The sequence below is a fragment of the Lepidochelys olivacea genome (assembly GCF_965140295.1).
Source record: "Lepidochelys olivacea isolate rLepOli2 genome assembly, chromosome: 7".
NCBI classification, from domain to species: Eukaryota; Metazoa; Chordata; order Testudines; family Cheloniidae; genus Lepidochelys; species Lepidochelys olivacea.
The window spans coordinates 124,758,149-124,778,022 of NC_140417.1; the positions used below are offsets into that span (position 1 = coordinate 124,758,149).

The 19,874-nt window shown below is 64.1% G+C and overlaps 1 protein-coding gene across 2 annotated transcripts in view; it reads right to left on the bottom strand.

Annotated features, from left to right (window-relative positions):
* The window catches only part of LDB1 (LIM domain binding 1), a 46,536-nt gene extending 29,350 nt beyond the window's left edge, over nucleotides 1-17,186 (bottom strand). Inside the window, exon 1 of one of the 2 annotated variants that reach the window (XM_084634394.1) lies at nucleotides 16,882-17,186. In XM_084634394.1, the coding sequence (XP_084490520.1) occupies nucleotides 16,882-16,906 (25 nt within the window). In that variant the 5' untranslated portion in view covers nucleotides 16,907-17,186. The remainder of the gene's footprint in view (nucleotides 1-16,881) is intronic. The other variant, XM_084634393.1, reaches the window with a different exon arrangement.
* Between the last annotated feature and the right edge of the window lie 2,688 nt (nucleotides 17,187-19,874).

A 19,874-nucleotide genomic window follows, 5' to 3' on the forward strand; every position in this document is an offset into this window, starting at 1 on the left:
GCTCTTGTGGGGTCTCCTTGGCCTTGCCAGCGAGCAGCAGCCTCAGACACGGGGTTCTTGTGATCTGGTAGGAATTGAGCTGAGATCCACCAAACTCACTGCACACGGGGCCCGGCTCCGCCAGCCAGCGAGCAGCACCTCTCTGGCACTGCTGGGCGGGGAACGGAGAGCCCGAGACACAGGGCTCCAGAGCACAACAGCGGCCCCCCGAGGCAGGCAGGCCCCCAGGCTCGGACTCACTGGGGCCACAGGTCAGGTGGCGGATTACAAAATCTGACCCTGTTGTCTGGTGCAGACTGTGTCTTCAAGCCCAGGGAATCCTGGGTGGCACTCGTTCCCAGGGGGCTGCTCCCGCTCACAGCCAGACCTGAGGGGGCTGCCCCCAACAGCAGGGGATCCCCTCATCCAATGGAGTCCTGCCAGCCCCCTGACCTCTGTTCTGCTGCACCCTGCCAGGCAGAGCAAAGCCAGCTCTGTCCAGGTCCTGCCCTGCAGCCCCCTGCTATTCCAGCTCCGGATCCCCCAGGAGGAGCTGGACACATCCCCTGCACGCAGCACCCTCTCCCCTCACACACCAGCCATTTGCACGCACAGATCATGGCAGCTGCCACCACCAGGGCAGGGCTGAGTTCCCAGGCTACAACCATGGCCCACACTTCACTGCTGGCCTGAGCTAGATGTGAGCCAGCCTTCCCGAGGGGACAGGGCAGCCCGGCAGGTGTCGCCCTGCAGAGCCCCCGCCCTGGGGACAGCCCCGGGGCCAGGGAGTGGAGAACAAACTCCCATCCAGCAGACCCCGGGGGGGCCAGTGAGGGGGAGTACAGACACCCACCTAGGAGCTGGCCCATCCCCCTGCAGCTAGCCCTCTTGCCCCTCCAATGGGCCACGCCCCATAGAGTATGGGGCGCCCCCCCTCACACCTCGCTCAGGGCTCATCTCACAGGGAGTAACCACCTATCACAGGTATATGACACTTCTCAGGCTGAAGCCCTTCACAATCTCTACACACGCAGCACTGCTGAAATGCAGCCACCTCTGGGGTGGAGCACAGCAAGCAGCTGCCGCCAGCAGGCTGCACGAGTGGGGATATTCTGATCAAGGAAAAGCCCTGCTCCTCCCAAAAGGTGCTGCCAGGATCTTCCAGCCCCAGGTAGAGCAGACAGGGCTTTGGTTTATAAGGTCTTGACCCACACAGCAAAACCCTGGACACCAGCCTGCACCAGGCACAGTCCTTGTGCTGGAATGTCAGTAGCTGACCACTGTGTAATGCCAGCTGAGTGTGACTCCGTCCCAGCCCCCTGGCCAGCTCCTGCAAGGCTAAGAACTGGTGGCTCATGACTGGCCACAGGGGTTGGAGCACCAGGTCTCTGGTGTGTGGGGCCGAAGGGGCCCCCTCGGGCGGGGAGCTGCACAGACGGAGCCGAGCCCCGGCCTCTGCCCCCCACAGTGGAATACAGCAATCAAAGGCCTTGCGTCCTTGCTGGTACAGGGCGGGGAAAGTGAGGGAGCCTGGCGGAGAGCTCAGCCTGGGACTCCAGGGACACCAGCTACTCCAAAGCCTGAAACTTTGGATTCCCAGCAGTCCCCTGCAGCCATTAAGGCAAGTAAATTAATACGGGAAAATACCCCACCCAGAGCATTACACTCCATCAGTGCCTGATGGTTGCTTTCCCTGCCTCGTCTCTAAACACAGGCCTGGGGATTTATCGATCGAGTCCCAGAACATTACCATCATGAAACTCCTTTGGCTGAACTAGAGAATTCGGCCCCACCCTCCGATCATTCCACCAGCCCCCAGCACCAAAACGCCCCTTCCAATGGGACTGGCCAGGAGTGCATGCCCCCTGCAGCCAGGCACAGACCCACTCACAGTGACCAGCCCGTCTACCACCACCAGGATCAAGGAGCCTAGGAACGAAGCTGCCACGGGCCCGGGGCAAGCGCCAGCCGGGACAGGGTTCAGCACCGTACTGCCCAGCACCCCAGGGCTCCCTCGCTGCGCAGCTCCCCTGCACCCAGTGCAAGGTGTCTGGTGTTCAAAGTCTCCACAGGGCAGGCCCTGGCTCTGCTGAGACGCCCCGTCCTCCCGCGCTATGCGCGCACAACCTCCTGCCACAGCTGTCCCCCACTGGGCCAGCGACACAATCAACTGTCAGGAAAGGTTCGTGAGCGTGGGAGACAGAACTGTCCCAGGCACCAGGGACTATGGAACTCACTGCCACAAGAGAGAGGAGAGACTGGGCGTCACGACGCTCAGAGCTGGGACTGAGATTCTTCACACGCACACACCCCGCAGAGACACACAACACATGGCACAGGCACACACGGACATGCAACACACAAACCTCACTCTCATTCAAGTTAAAAAAATCTAACTATCCCCATGACTCCTCCGAGCAGAGAGCGATTGCTCTGTCAGGAGGGGGCTCAGATACTGCAGGGCCTGGGATCACATAATGCACCTAGACAAACAGGTCGCTGGAAGCCACCCCGGCAGGCAAAGCACATTGGGCTCACCAAGCTGCCAGAATTCTTGGAGAGTGTCAACAAGCACGTGGACAAGGGGGATCCAGTGGTGATAGTGTACTTAGATTTTCAGAAAGTCTTTGACAAGGTCACTCACCAAAGGCTCTTAAAAGCAAAGTAAGCGGTCATGGGATAAGAGGGAAGGTCCCTCTCATGGATCAGTGACTGGTCAAAGGGTTGGAATAAACAGGCTTCTCAGTGGAGAGAGGTAAGTAGCGGGGTCCCCCAAGGATCTGTACTGGGGCCAGCACTGTTCATCATGTTCATAAACAATTGGGGAAAAGGGGTAAGCAGGGAGGGGGCAAAGTTTGCAGATGATACAAAATTACTCAAGATAGTTAAGTCCCAGGCAGACTGCAAAGAGCTACAAAATGATCTGACAAAACTGGGTGACTGGGCAGCAAAATGGCAGATGAAATTCAATGTTGATAAGTGCAAAGTAATGCACACTGGAAAACAATACCAATTACGCATACAAAATGATGGGGTCTAAATTAGCTCAAGAAAAAGATCTCGGAGTCATCATGGATCGTTCTCTGAAAACATCCACTCAACGTGCAGCAGCAGTCAAGAAAGCTAACAGAATGTTGGAACCATTAGGAAAGGGATAGATAAGACAGAAAATATCATAATGCCACTATATAAATCCATGGTACATCCACACCGTGAACACTGCATGCAGTTCTGGTCGCCCTATCTCAAAAAAAGATATATTAGAATTGGAAAAAGTACAGAGAAGGACAACAAAAATGATGAAGGGTATAGAACAGCTTGCATATGAGAGATTAAAACATCTGGGACTGTTTAGAAAAAGAGACGACTAAGGGGGGATATGAGGGAGGTCTGTAAAATCATGACTGATGTGGAGAAAGTGAACAGGGAAGTGTTATTTACCCCTTCACATAACACACGAACCAGGGGCACTTAATGAAAGTAATAGGCAGTAGGTTGAAAACAAACCCAAGGAAATTCTTCACACAACGCACAGTCAGCCTGTGGAACTCCTTGCCAGGAGATGTTGCGAAGGCCAAAAGTAAAACTGGGTTCAGAAAAGAACTAGTTAAGTCCACAGAGGACAGATCCAGCAATGGCTATTAGCCAGGATGGTCAGGGATGCAACCCCATGATCTGGGTGTCCTGAAACCTCTGTTTGCCAGAAGCTGGGAATGGGCCACAGGGGATGGGTCACTTGGTGACTCCCTGTTCTGTTCATTCCCCCTGGGGCACCTGGCACTGGCCACTGCTGGAAGACAGGATACTGGGCTAGATGGACTTATGGCTTCACATCATGCCCTGAAGATCAACAGACTCAGGCTGTGTCAAAGCAACAGAGGAAACAAGCTGCAGGGCTGAGGGCTCTCAGCTGAGAATTTCCACCCCGCAATGTTAAGAGGAACGGTCCATGAACTCCCCTTGGCTTCTGGCCGTGGGGGTGGGGGGAGGAGGTGTTCTGCTAGAGGCTGGGAGGAAGGAATGGGACCTTTTCATGATGATTATCTATTTGTATTATCGGAGCCCCCAGGAGCCCCAGGCCATGCCAGGCGCTGCACAGACAGAACACAAAGATAGTATTTCTCACGGAGAATGAATCATTCACCCTGAAAACATCCCACCTCCTGCTGGATCATCAGGCCACAGCGGCCAGGCTGTGCCTGCAAACCCAGAAATGTGCACAGAAATTAGTCATCTTAGACATCAAATCCCATGGGGTTCCTGCAATTAAGCCCTTTGGATCCTGCATCTTGGAGTCTGAATGGGGGAAAAAATCACTCCAAGTGGCCAGGGCAAAACTCTGGGACGTGGAGCGAAAATGGCTGGAGGATGGTGAGTGACGGGGAGGTGCCCAAAGCCATCGCTGCTAGGACGGGGCTTATTCACCGTCTACATCAGGGGTCGGCAGCCTTTCAGAAGTGGTGGGCCGAGTCTTCATTTATTCACTCTAATTTACGGTTTCGCATGCCAGTCATACATTTTAACGTTTTTAGAAGGTCTCTTTCTATAAGTCTATATAATATATAACTAAACTATCGCCATATGTACAGTAAATAAGGTTTTAAAAATGTTTAAGAAGCTTCATTTAAAATTAAATTAAAATGCAGCGCCCCCCGGACCGGTAGCCAGCACCCGGGCAGCGTGAGTGCCACTGAAAATCCGCTCGCGTGCCGGCTTTGGCCCGCGTGCCATAGGTTACCTACCCCTGGTCTACATCAACCACCCACAGCAGGGTGCACAGCACGACGGGCAGCGGGTACCCAGCTGGGAGGAGCTGCAAAGGGCAGGGGGCACAGAGAGATGCTTTGAGCAAGGGGGTTGGACTAGGTGACCTCCTGAGGTCCCTTCCAACCCTGGTATTCTATGATTCTATGACCCAGGGGGATCCAGAGAGACCTGGCAAACAGCGAACAGACAAGTAAATCCACCGGGGGAAAATAACCCCAGCCCTAGAGCCAGCCAGCGGTGAAAGCTGGGGACAGGGTGACAGCAGGCAGCGAGGAGTTTGCAATCTGAGACAGCTGCAAAAGGGCTGGAGCCGCACACACGGTGGGTGGGTGGTAGGCTCTGGTGTAACCACAGAGGCAATGTCACATTCACTCCCACGCGCCACATTACAGAGAGAGACGGGGAAAGCAGGGGAGCTCAGCAGAGAGCAGCAGAAATGGAGAGACTCCCCCTGTTGCTGGGGGGAGTCCCCTCAGCTCGCCTTCTGGGGAGACAGACCCTGCCTTCCGCCCCCACCCCCGCCTCTCTTTGGCTGTTTGCACACTGAGCTCTTCCCGGCAAGGACTGGTTCTGATTATATACCCGGCACAGCGGGGCCCTGATTTCGGCCATGGGAGGGCGAGGGGGGGGGGAAATCTGTGGTGCACCCGGCCTAGCGTGGCCGGGGGGGAGGGTATGCAGAGCCAGGCCAGCATCCTGCAGGAGTGGCTGGGCATGTAGGTAGGAGCAAGGGGAAGAAATGGGGAAAGGAACCTCTCAGACCCACACTCCCAGCCAGGGAACTGAACCAGGCTGAAAGCGATCCGCTCTCCAGGAACGGGGGAGGGGGAAGCCCCCAGACTCAGAATAATCCCTCCTGCTGGGACGGGGAGGGGCTGGAACTGCTGGCAGCTGCGTCTCACCCTGGGGCCAGCTCCATCCCTCAGCCTCCAGCCAGGTGTTGTCTGCTAAATCTGGGCTCCCCCCACTCCAGCTGCTGTCTGTCTTCTGTCCCCTGGGCCCCCACAGCTGCTGTGGAAGGGGGTGGGGAGGGAGCCTTTGCTAAACGTCCCCCGCATAGCCTCTGCCTTTGGGTCCAGAGCAGTGAGGTCAGGATGAAACCGACCTGATGCCTGACAGTTTCCCTGGTGGGCACAGGGCCTGGCAGAGCAGCCTGAAACTGACCGGAGCCTCGTGAATTTCACTCCCAGTTTGGCAGAGCAGCAGCCCCAGGGCTGGGAGCCCTTGTCTGCAGTCTCTGGCAGGTATCACCGCACTGTTACGCAGCTCGCCCACGGGGATAGCTGCTCCCAAAACACCAGGGCCAGAAACGCTGGGGGTTTCTAAAACATTAAAAGCCAGATTCTGCAGAAGTCAATGGCTCAGCCCCCAGTGGTGAGTGGGTCTTTTGACACCCCATAGCAGGTCTTTGCATCTCTAACGGCTCTGGATTTCAGCTGGCCACATTAGAAACCATGGCCCGGGCACGTCAGCCAGAACCTCGGGGTTTGACAGCTCCCGACCCCATGGATTTTCTCAGGTTACAGAAACGTTCTGGTTTCTGGCCATTCTCCCAGCCTGAGGCTAGTCTCACCAGCCAGGCCGCTCCTGCTATCTCCGCACAGAAAGGTGGCGTGAAGGGGGTCTGGCTGGGCCAGTGTCCTGGGACCACATGGGACTGTGTGTGTGTGTTTTCCCCTCATTTATGTTGGTTTCTCTGGGAGCTTTTTGGTCAAGTCAAACCAGGAGCTGCACATAGATGGGAACAGACCCTGGCCTCCTGCAAACCCAGCACAACTTCCACCTGAGCATCCCTCAGGCCATCAGCGACCATCTGCTAATCCTCACACCCCCTCAGGGAGAACAGCACCAGCGCCAGTCTACACAAGGGGAACCTGAGGCACATCACTCTGCCCAGAGTCACACTGCAGGCCAAAGGCAGAGCCAGGAAACTGACTGCCAGTCTTCTGCTCTACCCACTCCCCTCCCAGAGCTGGGAATAGAACCCAGGAGTCCTGGCTCTCAGCCCTCCCTTTTCTAACCCACTCCCCTCCCAGAGACAGAACCCAGGAGTCCTGGCTCCCAGTCACCCCTGCTTGAACCACTGGAGAATGTCAACTCCATAAACTATAAATATTGATTTTAAAATCAGCTTTTCCGTCCCCCATGAGGGTAACCCGGGTGCAGTGTCTCCCTAGGATAGTCACCGCATGGTGTATTATGCACTTGTCTCCCCCGTTCAGTGCCGGGCGGCTGAGTGCTCCAAAGCTGCTCTCCCAATATAGCAGCAGCAAACGGCTCCATCAATAATGTATCGCTTCTGTTTCCTTTTGCTGCTTCTTTCCGGTTACTGATACGTGCCTTCTTCCTGTGGAACAGCCGCCCCGGTTCTGCCAGCTGGGCCGAAGGCAACCTGCTGCCACAGCGGCGAGCGCCTCGCCAGCGCCCACCAAACCGACGGCCACTCCAACCGCAGACTCTGCCCTGCCCGGGGGGGCCGCAGGGCGGGAAGTATCCCCTAGCCCAGTGGTTCTCAATCCTTTTTCTTTTTCATTTCGAATGCAGGTGCGGCCCCCTCTGGAAATCTACTGTTCAGTTCTGTTGCATCAGTTTTCAGTCTAAGTCTTTTGCGGACCCCTCAGACATAGTCCACAGACCCACGGGGGCTAAGAACCCCTGCCCTAGCCCCACACACCAGGGCCAAGCAACACCCAGGGGCTCACTGGAGTTTCAAGGGGGGAAAGACAATTAAAGCCACTGCCAAGCACAACCTGTCCCAGCAAACGCACTAATGGAGCCAGCAAACAGAACCAGGATACAAGAGGGGGCCAGGCGCGACACAGAGATCAGGTGCGGGCAAAACCAGCACGGCAAGGAGTGTCCCCTGACGGAGGGGAAAACCAACAGGCTTTTCGGGGACCCTGCGATCTCAAAATCGCCCTCCGTCCTGATCCACAGCCCCCTGCTAGCCCAGCACCCCCCCCAGCTCTGCCAGTTCCCCTCAATCCCGACCCACAGCCCCCTGCTAGCCCAGCCCTGGGCTCCTGAACACACCTGCTCTGCCAGTGACCCACGGCAGCCACCCACCCCCTAGGGGGAAGCTTGAGGACAAAGCCCCCCTGCCCTGGCCCCCTCCACAATGTTAACATGCTGCCCCAGAGACCCCACAGGCCCTGGCTTGGGTGGCTCTTAAGAGCCACTAACTCATGTCTGTCCCCGGTTCCCTCTGCAAGCTGCAATGGTTCTAAGGCCCAAAGTTTTCCTTCAGCAGTCCCCAGTGGGGCAAGGCCCCCGCTAGCACTGCCCTAGCTTGCTCCTGAGCCCCAGCCTGCCCTGAGGCCTGGGCCACACTTCACCCCTCTCCCACGCCCGAGGGACCAGCGGGAAGGCTGGGTCTGGGACCCCTGTGGAGGGGGTCTGCACTCCTGGCGTCAGAGAGCCAGCTGCAGCCCCCCCAGGTGTGTGTGTGATGTGCACTTGGGGGAGGAGCCATTCACTGCCAGCGTTCGGGGCTGGTGGAGTGCCGTGGGCAGCTGCAACCATTGCTGAGCTTTGCCTGCAAATTCGCCTTCGCTTCCCTGGCCTCTCCTCCTTCCACAGAGCCTGGAGCTGGGACCGGGTTGCTGCTCCGGCAGGGATTCTTTGAGGCTTGGAGCAACGTGTGCCAGGTGGGCCCTACAGCGGTGAGGGCCGCACTGGAAATCCAGTGCCACGCGACCTGCCTCCGAACAGCGCGCTGCCCATGAGAACTGCTGCGCTGGGAACTTCCCCCCCAGCAGTGCCCTGGCACGGCCAGCTGGCCTGCACCAGGAGCCGCTCAGCCAGCTCAGAGACAACCTGATCCTACATCGCAGTGCGCACTGGGCCCCTTCCAAAGGGTGACGCCAGCTCCCCACCCTGCAGAGCCTGAGCCAAGGGCCTCACAGAGAAGCCAGCGGCCCCGCGTGACTCACACCTGCCCAGGAGGCAGTTTCGCTAGGGAGTCCTCACGCCAGCGCCCGCAGCACAAGGGGACGATGAGATGCAAACAGGACACCAAGACAGGCACCATCCCGGCCGACACCCCAGCACTGACGGGCGCCTCCAAAGCCGAAAGCACAAGTCCCTACAGCTGGAGCTAAAAAGCCAGGCCCTGTGTCTGGCTGCACCAGACTCATCTTCCGAAGATCAGACCCCCCAGGGGGACACGTCACACACTGATCTGGGAGCTCCGAGGCACGTGGCCCGCACACCTCTCCCCACACTGCCCTCTCCGATCACGCCAAGATTCACAGCCACAGGCCAGGGAGAGCGCTGAGCCTCCAACAACACCAGCCCCTGCACCTGTGCTCAGGGAGAATCCCCACGAGCTGCATGCAGTGAAGTGCCTATGACACACAGCTGGGCACTTCTGATTCCGCCCACCGGCCAGCCCAGCACAATACATTGGGTTCCCAGTTCTAAAAATCCTCCATCAAGGCTGTTGCTCGTCCCCACCCCATCCAGGGCCCAGCAAACCCCAGTGGGGTCTGTGCACAGGGGACGACTCCAGGAGCTCGACCCCGCTTTGCTTTGGCCCCCTGCCATTGGCTCCCACTCTGCCCTGAGCCTGGGCCAGCTGAGCCCCGAGCCACGGCGCCCTGGCATTTCCGGCCCATTTCCCTGGCAGATCGTGAAATAAAGCAGGTCGTTTCACCTAAGCACTTGGGGCAGGGACTGTCTCTCTGTCCCCTGTTTGTACAGTGCCTGGCACAGCAGGGACCTAGGCCTTGACTGGGCTCCTGGGCACTGCCACCATCAGATAACAAATCACCATCTGTGAAACAAGCCAAGAGTCCCCCACTTCGCAGCTTCTGCTGCTGAGCTCCTGGCATCCCTCCAGCTTCCAAGCTCCCTGCGTACCACCCTCCCATCCCCCTTGGGGTCAGGGAACGCTCTCCTGCCAACCCCCACCCCAGCATGCCGGGGGGCTGCCCCAGTGCCACTCAGGGCCCTTCCACAGCTCTCCAGCTGCGCGCCGGACCCACTGGTACTGGGCAGGGGGACCTGGTGGGCTAACCCTAATGCTAGAACCAAACGGGGACCCTGTGTCCCCGTCCCCCCCAAACCCCCCCCAAACCCTTCTGCACTACGGCTATCTGCTGTTATTGCACCCAGCTCTGGGGGCTGCGGGACGCACCCCTTCCATGCCAGGGCCTGGGAATGCGGGATTACAGGAGGGGCAGGCTGTTATCTGTGGTCACTGGCGGAGCCCCAGAGGGGTGGGGCTGGCATCTGTGACACTTGGAGATCAAACCCTCCCCAACGGTCCCTCTTGTTTTGACCCAGGCCCAGCAGCTGAGTGTGTGTGCGGGGGAGGAGGGGTGTGATGGAAAACTCCACAGTTCTGAAAGACGAAGACCCAGAGACACAGGGAACTGGGTTCAGGGCCCAGCCCTGCCTTCTTCCCACAGACAACTGTCCCATGGGACTCACACCAGAGACCCTGCAGCCAACACGATCGGTTTCTGAGAGTCCTGGGTGCCGTGTGTGTGTGTATATAGTCGCATGTGCGGCAGGGGGAGGGCGTGTATGTACAAGCGTGTGCGCAGGCAGTGGGGGCGTGAATGTGTACAGTCGCGTGTGCAGGCGGGGGGGGCGTGTGTATGTACAGTCGCGTATGCATAACAGGCCCCCCTACCCGCACCAGGAGCCCCTCGGGCATGCTGTGTGCAGACCCCAGGGGGTGCTCAGCACAGCTGGGGCTGGCAGGACCCTGTGCTCCCACCAGGGGCTCCCCCGAGCCCCCCAGCAGCAGCAGGAAACCACAGCCGCACCCTGCAGGCAGACTGATAGACATCAGGAGAGGCAGGGGAAGGGAGCCTTTAACGCTCCAACACCCCCCGCAGCATGCCAGGGGGCTGCCCCAGTGCCACCCAGGGTCCCTTCCGCAGCTCTCCCGCACGCTGGCCCCACTGGTTCTGGGCAGGGGGACCTGGTGGGCTAACCCTAATGCTAGAACCAAGTGGGGACCCTGGCCATGGGCCCCTGCCTCCTCCCAGCGCTGACCCTCCCAGATCACTAGGCCTGCCTGGGCCCAGCATACAGGGCAGGCAAAGTGCAGCCCGCAGGCCAACACAGAGAGGCTGGGCTTGGAGACGACAAACCCTTCTTTTTGGTCATCCGTACAGGGACTTCAGTGAACTCCTCTCCCCCAGGACAGGGGGACATATACTGCAGCATATCTGTGCAGCACTGCTCCCCACTGGGGACAAACCAGACCTGCTTGGCTGTGTGCCATAAGCCCTATACTGCTAGCGGAGAGTCTCCAGTAATTGCATTTTGGAGCAGGAGGATCTGGCTCTGTCCTGCCATGGCTGTGAAATGCCCGTGGCCAATGCGTACCCCCACAGCACCCCCTGCTGGGAACCCACCCCCCACAGCCAGCCCGGCCCCACTCCCGCCCCCACAGCCAGCCTGGCCCCGCTCCCCACAGCACCCCCTGCTGGGAACCCGCCCCCCCACAGCCAGCCCGGCCCCACTCCCGCCCCCACAGCCAGCCTGGCCCCGCTCCCCACAGCACCCCCTGCTGGGAACCTCCTCACAGCCAGCCCTGCGCCGAACCCTCCCCCACAGCCAACCCGGCCCCGCTTTCACAGCGCCCCCTGCTGGGAATCCTTCCCCCACAGCCAGCCCGGCCCCGCTCCCCACAGCGCCCCCTGCTGGGAACCCCCTCACACCCTAACACTGCCCCAAACCCTCCCCCACAGCCAGCTCTACCCCACTCCTCACAGAGCCCCGAGAGGGCCACACCAGACACAGCCTGGGCCCACAGCGCTGCCTCGGAGGAAAGCGGCGTCCCTGGAGACACACGGGGGCTGCATGGGAGCCATCTGGAGCCTGGAGGGCTTCCCGGATGGGGAGCAGGACCAGGAGGCTGGGCCTGGCAGCTGCCTGCCTCGTGTCCCTGGGCCAGTTACTGCCTGACAGGTTTTCGGACACGGATGCAGAGTCCGGGGACTCCCAGGGCCTGATTCGCAGAGTGGCTGGACACTGAGAGCTCGCTGCAGTCAGTGGGAGCTGGGGGCTCAGCGCCGCTGGGAATCGGGCCCTGGGCACCTTGTGGTGGGGCCGGAACCTTGTGGCCCCCACAACCAGAGCCACTTGGCTACCCCAGCCCATGAGGCCCCATGGGAACAAGGCTCGGAGGCCCCTGGGGTACCAGCATCAGGACCAACAGGCATGTGTGTAGCTCACCCATATGGCCACGTGGGAGCCACACAGCACAGACACCCCACTGCAGGCTGGACAAGTTCCTGTGTAGCCACCTCGGAGACGTCCCTACAGCCCCCCTGGCCCAGACACCCCACCTGCACCCCCAAACCACCCCAGCCCCCCTCCCTCAGAGACACCCACACACACCCCGCCTGCTCCCCCAACCCATCCCACCTGCTCCACCAAACCACCCCAGCCCCCTCCCTCAGAGACACCCCCAGACACCCTACCTTCTCCCCCAAACCACCCCAGCCCCCCTTCCTCAGAGACACCCCCACACACCCTGCCCGCTCCCCCAAACCACCCCAGCCCCCCTTCCTCAGAGACACCCCCACACACCCTGCCCGCTCCCCCAACCCCCCTACACCCCACCTGCACCCCCAAACCACTCCAGCCCCCCTCCCTCAGAGACACCCCCACATCCCCAGACACCCCACCTGCTCCCCCAGCCCCCCTCCCTCACAGACACCCCCACGCTCTCCGTTTTGCTGTGGCAAGGAGAGGAGGCCGGCCAAGAGGCACCGAGGGGCTGATCCGCAGCTACTCGCACTAGGGCTGCCGGGAAGCCCAGCGCATGGGAGGAAGGAGGGTTTGGTGGTTAGAGCAGAAGCCTGCATGTCAGGACACCTGGGTTCTCTCCCTGGCTCTGCTACTAGGTCCCTGCATGAGCAAGTCACTTCCCCTTTGCAGAACCAGGCCCCTGCTACTCCCCACCCGGCTCCTGGCCCGACAACGCTGCTCGCTGCCCCCCTCCCCGGGGCCTGTGACTCAGTTACCAAGGGACGAGCCCGGAGTGCTATGGAAACTGCCGCCCCCAGGGGTCAGAGCTCAGCCGGGCTCCGGCAGCTGCCAGACTCCCCCCGCCCCACACACAGGTCTGCAATTCAGCAAAGGGCAGGGCCCCAGAGGGCCCCAGGCAATGGCGGGCGGGGGCAGCAGCGCGAACAGGATGCTGGGTGGGGAGGAGCACCACCGCACTGGTGGGGCCTGTTCCCTTCTCCTGCTGTCTCTCCATTGCTGGGGCACGGGGGTTGTGCACACACTCACCCCCTAACCTCACCCCACTGTGGGCTCAGCACAAAGGGGAAATGGGGCAGTGACCCAACCCCCACCGCTGTCCACATGGGTATCCACGCTGCCAGCGGGCACAGAGCTCTGACACCCCCCTGCCCCACAAAGCAACTCTCCCCCGCCACCTGAGCTGCAGGAGAATCCCCACCCCCCGTTAGCTATAGAGGGCCTATGATCCCCGTGCAACGCAGCGGAACTGTTCCAATCCCACCAGGCCGAGGGCAGCGCTCAGACCCTCGCAATGCCCCGCTCGTTACATTGCACTGGCCCCCAGACTCAGTTCTTTCACCCGGGTACAGAGCAAGGGGTGGGGGGCCAGAATTGCTGATGCAAGATAGGGGGGGTGCAGGAAGGGGACGAGCGGGACCACTCCCTCCAGGGGACAGGGTATCTGCCCTCCCCCCTCTTGCTTTTTCACCCCTAACAGAGCAGAGGGAGGGGGTGGCCATGGACCCCGCCCCCTCCATGGGGTGAGAGGTTCCTCGGGGCTGGGGGAGCGGCAGACCCCCCAATGGCCAATCCCAAGCAGGAAACTCCTCCAAGTTAACACAGCCCCAGAGCGCAGCCTGGGCCCAGCGGCTCATTAAATGTTTCTGGCTGGCAGGCGGCCAGAGGCAGAGGTTGTTTGTTCTATATTCCCATAAACAGCCCAGGCAGGGCGGGGGGGTGGGGGGAGGCGGCTGGCGGGGAAATCTCTCCCTGCATTTCGAGCCCTGCGTGGGGAGGGAGGCAGGAACGGATCTCGCACACGCATGCACACACACGCGTGTATATCCACGCTCGGCTGTTCCCCCTGGGCAGTAACACACACACCCCAGCCAGAGAGGGGGAGATGTGTGGGGAGGACTGGTTGGCTGGTGCTCTGGGAGCCCTAGGAGAGGATTACGGCTGCTCTTGCAAGGGGTGGGGGGAAGGGCCGGACTCAGTGACCCCACAGGGCTCTGCACCACATGATGGCCGAGGAGCAGGGAGGATATGCCCCCCAACTCCCGTGTAAGGCCCTGCCTGTCACCACTGCTGTGCCATGCAGCGGGCAGTGCCCCCCAACACAACCTCATGGCGGAGCTGGGTCGGGGGCCGGTGCCCCACCCCAGGCTGCAGCGGGAGCAAGGAGGCGGTAGGGCCCGTTGGCGCTGCCCAGCGGAACCTCCTCCGGGCCGAGGGGCCCCCCTGCACCCTGGGCAGAAGGGGGTGCAGGCCCCGTGCGCCGGCTGGGGCAGTGCCCGGCCTGGGGGGCTGCAGGGCGCCGGCTGGGGCTGGCCCTTTAAAGGCTGGCCGGGCTGGCAGGGAGCTCACGTGACTTTCTGCTCGAGGAAGCAGCGCTCTGGCTCTGGCAGCTTCCACGGGAGTGGGGGAGGCGGGTGGGGGAAGGGGCCGCCTGGAACCAGTGCGGGGGAGGGGCAGCCGGGCAGGCACCGCAGGGCCCCCTGCCCCCAACGGAGGGGGAGCCGGCTGGGGGGGGCTGGGCCCTGGGGCTGCACAGCCTGGCCTGTGCCCTGCTGAGGGGGCTGGCCCCATGGTGGGGGGCGGGCAGGCCCCTGTGCTCAGGCTCTCTCACCCACCCCTGAGCACAGCTCCTCACCCCACGCACAGCACGGCCCGAAGTGGGGGCAGCTGCGGGGCCCGAAGTGGAGCCACACCGCGCCCGGGCCACCTCACAGCCACACGCAACACGCTCCTTGCACCCGCCCCACTGGACAGGCGGAGAAACTGAGGCACAGAGCTGAGTGACTCACCCAAGGTCACACATAGTGTCTGTGGCAGAGCAGGGACTGAATCCAGGTCGCCTGGGCCCCCGGGCCACCCCTCCCCCCGCTCCAATGGGACCCACAGATGATAGCATCAGCCCCAGCCAAACCCTTCCCAGTCGGGAGAAGGGGAGCGCTGGGGAGGGCTCAGCCCCACAGCCAGCCCCCAGGCCATGCCCGGGAGGCCCAGCTGGCCTTGCCAAAGGCTGCTCACAGACAGGTTCTAGGCACATCAAAGCCAAGAGCTTTCAGGCCAGGCTCAGGGGGCATCAGCTAATGCCCCACATGAGGAAGGGCCTCACCACCTGATGGCAGGGCTATGCAGGGCTTGGGAGGCAGGGTGACTGACCCCGCTTCCCCCACTGCCCGCCGCCCTGCCAGCCAGACCCCGCACCCCGCAGTGCCCGCGGGCCCTGCCAGCCAGACCCCCCACTGCCCTGCCAGCCAGACCCCCCACTGCCCGCCGGCCCTGCCAGCCGGATCCCGCTCCCCGCACTGCTCCCCGCACTGCCCGCCGGCCCTGCCCGCCAGACCCCCCACTGCCAGTGCCCGCTAGCCCTGCCAGCCAGAACCCACTCCCTGCACGGCCCGCCGGCCCTGCCCACCAGACCCCGCACTCCCACTGCCCGCTGGCTCTGCCAGCCAGACCCCGCTCCCCCCTCACTGTCCTGCCAGCCAGACCGCCGCACTGCCCACCAGCTAGACCCCACTCCCCCCTCACTCCCCGCTGGCTCTGCCAGCCAGACCCCACAACGGCCCTAACCCGTCAGTGCACTCTCCCCGCAGTCTGCTGTGCCCTGCAGGTCCCCAAATGGCTTGGGGCAGAGGAAGGGAGTGAGGGAACGGGAAGGAATAAGCAACGTCTCACCCGCTCCCCGGCGCCCCCACATGCCTGAACCAGCACTGCCCACGTCCCCAGCGACTCCACATCCCCCCCAACCCTGGGCCCTGCCCCATCGGCTCACAGCAGCCAGGCACAGGGCCTGAGGGGCACCGAGGCCTGCTGCTCCTCCCAGCATGGGGCAGCCGCGCACTGCTCCAGGAGACCCGCTCTCGCCCCAGGTGCTGCCTGCCCAGGCCGTGCCCAGGCCGTGCCCAGGCCGCCCCTCCGAGCGCTGCCAGGGGCTGCGCGGGGGACAGGGAAGGGCGGCCAGCGGCCCCTGATCAGCCAGGGGGTTACAACCGTCTGTTTCCTCTCCGAGTTAGAGCTGGCGGGTGCTCAGGGCGCCAACTCCACCCCCCCCCGGCACGGTGCCCCCCCCGGCCGGGCCCAGGGGCCCCACCGCCACCCCCACCCCGGCACGGTGCCCCGACCCCCCCCCCCGGCCGGGCCCAGGGGCCCCACCGCCACCCCCACCCTGCAACACCCGGCACGGTGCCCCCACCCCACCCCGGCACGGTGCCCCGACCCCCCCCGGCCGGGCCCAGGGGCCCCACCCCCACCCCGGCACGGTGCCCCGACCCCCCCCGGCCGGGCCCAGGGGCCCCACCGCCACCCCACCCCCGGCACGGTGCCCCGACCCCCCCCCGGCCGGGCCCAGGGGCCCCACCGCCACCCCCCCCCCGGCACGGTGCCCCGACCCCCGCCCGGCCGGGCCCAGGGGCCCCACCGCCACCCCCCCCCCGGCACGGTGCCCCGACCCCCCCCCGGCCGGGCCCAGGGGCCCCACCGCCACCCCCCCCCCGGCACGGTGCCCCGACCCCCCCCCGGCCGGGCCCAGGGGCCCCACCGCCACCCCCACCCCGGCACGGTGCCCCGACCCCCCCCGGCCGGGCCCAGGGGCCCCACCGCCACCCCCACCCCGGCACAGTGCCCCGACCCCCCCCGGCCAGAACAAGGGGCCCCACCCCCGCTGCACCCGGCACGGTGCCCCGAGCCCCCCAGGGGCGCCCCCCCGGCCCCCACTCCAGCGCCGCCGCCACGGGGCCAGGCCAGGCGGCACCACCCTCCCCTGGACGCCACCGGCCTCCGCGGGTCCCGCTCCCCTCCGCTGGGACCGCCGCCCCCCCAAGCCCCCGCCAGCCCCCGGCCCCCCCCGCGCCCAGCCCAGCCCAGCCCAGCCCCCCACGCGCGGGGAGGGGGGGGCCGGCCGGGGCCACTCACCGGGGCAGGCGCACCCCACTGACATCTTCACATGCCCGGCCGGGCCCCGGCGCGCTGCGAGCCGCCCCCGCGGCGGGACACGAGCCGGCCGCCCGGAGCGGGGCCCCCCGGCGCAGGGGCTCCCCGCGGCGCTGCTCCCACGCGCTGGCCGCCCCGGGGGGAGTCACGGGCGCGTGACGCAGCGCGGAAAAAACCGGGCCGGCGCCGAGGGCTGGGACATGGTGACGGGGCTGCGCGCGGGCGGGCGTGAGTGTGAGCGAGCGAGTGTGAGAGCGAGCGAGCGCGCGCGCCGGCGTGCCTGCGTGTGCGGCTGCGTCGGGGGGGGGCAGGGCCCCGCGTGTGTGCGTGTGCGCGCGTGCCCGTGCGGCCCTGCACGTGGGGGTGTGCGCGTGTGCGCACAAACGTGTGGGGGAGGCAGGGTCCGTGTGCGGCTGCGTCGGGGGGGGGGGCGCGCAGGGACCCGTGTGGGTGTGCGCGCGACTGTGTATGTGTGTGTGTACACCTCGGGGTGCATGCGTGTCCGTGTGTGTGCAGGTACGCGTGTCCGTAGATGGGCGTGTGTGGCCACCTGTGCGGGTGTGTGCGCGGGTGTGTGCGGGGTGGGTGATGGCAGGGCCAGAGTGCATGTGTGTGCAGCTGTATCTGGGTGTGCGCATCGGCCCGTGTGTGCACGTGCACGTGTGGCCATGTATGCACGCGCGTGCGTGTGTGTGTGCAGCTACGTGTGTGTGTGTGTATACCCATGCGTGACCGTGTGTGTGTGTGTGTGGGTACTATGTTCAGGTGTGTGCATGTGTGACCGTGTGTGTGTGTGTGTGAGCACACGCGTGTGTGCGTGCACAGGCGTGTGTGTGCGTGCACATGTGTGTGTGCGTGCACACACGTGTGTGAGCACACGTGTGTGTGTGTGAGCACACATGTGTGTGTGCGTGCACATGTGTGTGTGTGTGCACACGTGTGTGTGTGTGAGCACACGCATGTGTGTGAGAGCGTGCCCCCCCCTCGGCATCCCTGGCGCAGCACAGAGCTGAGGACGCCCCGCGTTGCCCGGCTGCGGCAGCCCCTTCCCAGGCGGGTTGGCCTGGCTGACCCCTCTGGCCTGGGCCTGGAGCTGCCCGGGCCCGAACGGAGCCGCGGGGCCCCATGGGCTGCCTGGCGTAACATGAGCCACCCGGAGCCAGGCAGGGAGTTGGGGGGCTGGTGTTAGAGAGGGGTTGGGCACATGTTGGGGAGGCCTAGGGAGGTGGGGGTGGGGAAGGAGGTGGGAGGTCTAGGAGGAGGAGGGGGTGGGGGGCAGGGAGGTGAAGGAAAGCCGTGCAGTGGGATCGGGGAGGAAGAGGCTGCGAGGGGGTGCAGGGCGGCAGAGGGGCTGGGCCGGAGCGCAGTTGCCTGTCTCCAGTTCACAGGCAGTCACTGGTCATGGCTGCCGGTCCAGCCCCCCGGCGCCCGCTGCGCTGCCAAGACAAGAAGTGCCCGTGTGCCTCCAAAATGCCAGTTCAGCCCAGCAAGGAGCCACTGAGCCCCACCTGTGCAATGCCGGGGGGGGCAGGAGGGGTGAGGGAAAGGCACAGCCTGGATCCCTGTGCCCCGTGCAGTGCCTCGGGGGAGTGGGGGGGAGAGGTTAAGGTTGGATCCCTGGGCCCTGCGCTGTGCCCGGGGGGGGGGGGTAGGGTTGGATCCCTGGGCCCTGCGCTGTGCCCGGGGGGGGGGGTAGGGTTGGATCCCTGGGCCCTGCGCTGTGCCCGGGGGGCGGGTAGGGTTGGATCCCTGCGCTGTGCCCGGGGGGGGGTAGGGTTGGATCCCTGGGCCCTGCGCTGTGCCCGGGGGGGGGGGTAGGGTTGGATCCCTGGGCCCTGCGCTGTGCCCGGGGGGGGTAGGGTTGGATCCCTGGGCCCTGCGCTGTACCCGGGGGGGGGGGGTAGGGTTGGATCCCTGTGCTGTGCCCGGGGGGGGTTAGGGTTGGATCCCTGTGCCCTGCGCTGTGCCAGGGGGGGGTTAGGGTTGGATCCCTGTGCCCTGCGCTGTGCCCGGGGGGGGTAGGGTTGGATCCCTGGGCCCTGTGCTGTGCCCCGGGGGGGGGGGGTAGGGTTGGATCCCTGGGCCCTGCGCTGTGCCCGGGGGGGTGGTAGGGTTGGATCCCTGGGCCCTGCGCTGTGCCCGGGGGGGGGTTAGGGTTGGATCCCTGGGCCCTGCGCTGTGCCCGGGGGGGGGTAGGGTTGGATCCCTGGGCCCTGCGCTGTGCCGGGGGGGGGGGTGTGTTAGGGTTGGATCCCTGGGCCCTGCGCTGGGCCCGGGGGGGGGGGTTAGGGTTGGATCCCTGGGCCCTGCGCTGTGCCGGGGGGGGGGGGGGTGTTAGGGTTGGATCCCTGGGCCCTGCGCTGTGCCCGGGGGGTGGTAGGGTTGGATCCCTGGGCCCTGCGCTGTGCCGGGGGGGGGGTGTTAGGGTTGGATCCCTGGGCCCTGCGCTGTGCCCGGGGGGGGGTAGGGTTGGATCCCTGTGCCCTGCGCTGTGGATCCCTGTGCCCTGCGCTGGGCCCGGGGGGGGGGGTTAGGGTTGGATCCCTGGGCCCTGCGCTGGGCCCGGGGGGGGCGGGGGTTAGGGTTGGATCCCTGGGCCCTGCGCTGGGCCCGGGGGGGGGGGGGTAGGGTTGGATCCCTGGGCCCCGCAATGGAGCCGGAATGCAGTGCCCCAGGGGAGGGGAAGAAGCGGAATTGGAGGGCCCCAGGGATCCGGCTCCTTTCTCTTTGTGGGGGCGTGCTGTCTCTGGGGTCCATTATCCCAGTGAGCTTGGAGAGCCAGCTCTGGCTCTTCTGCTGGGGGACTGCCCCTGGGTCCCATCCTGGCCCCTAGACCCCCAGTCCCTTGCAGGGGTCATGCCCCCTGGAAACCAGCTTTGGGTTTGCTTCCCCACACAGTGGGGCCCGATGGGAGCAGGGCAAGGAGCCCCGCTGAAGCCCTGGGTTCGTCTCCCTGGGCAGACAGACAGAGGGGA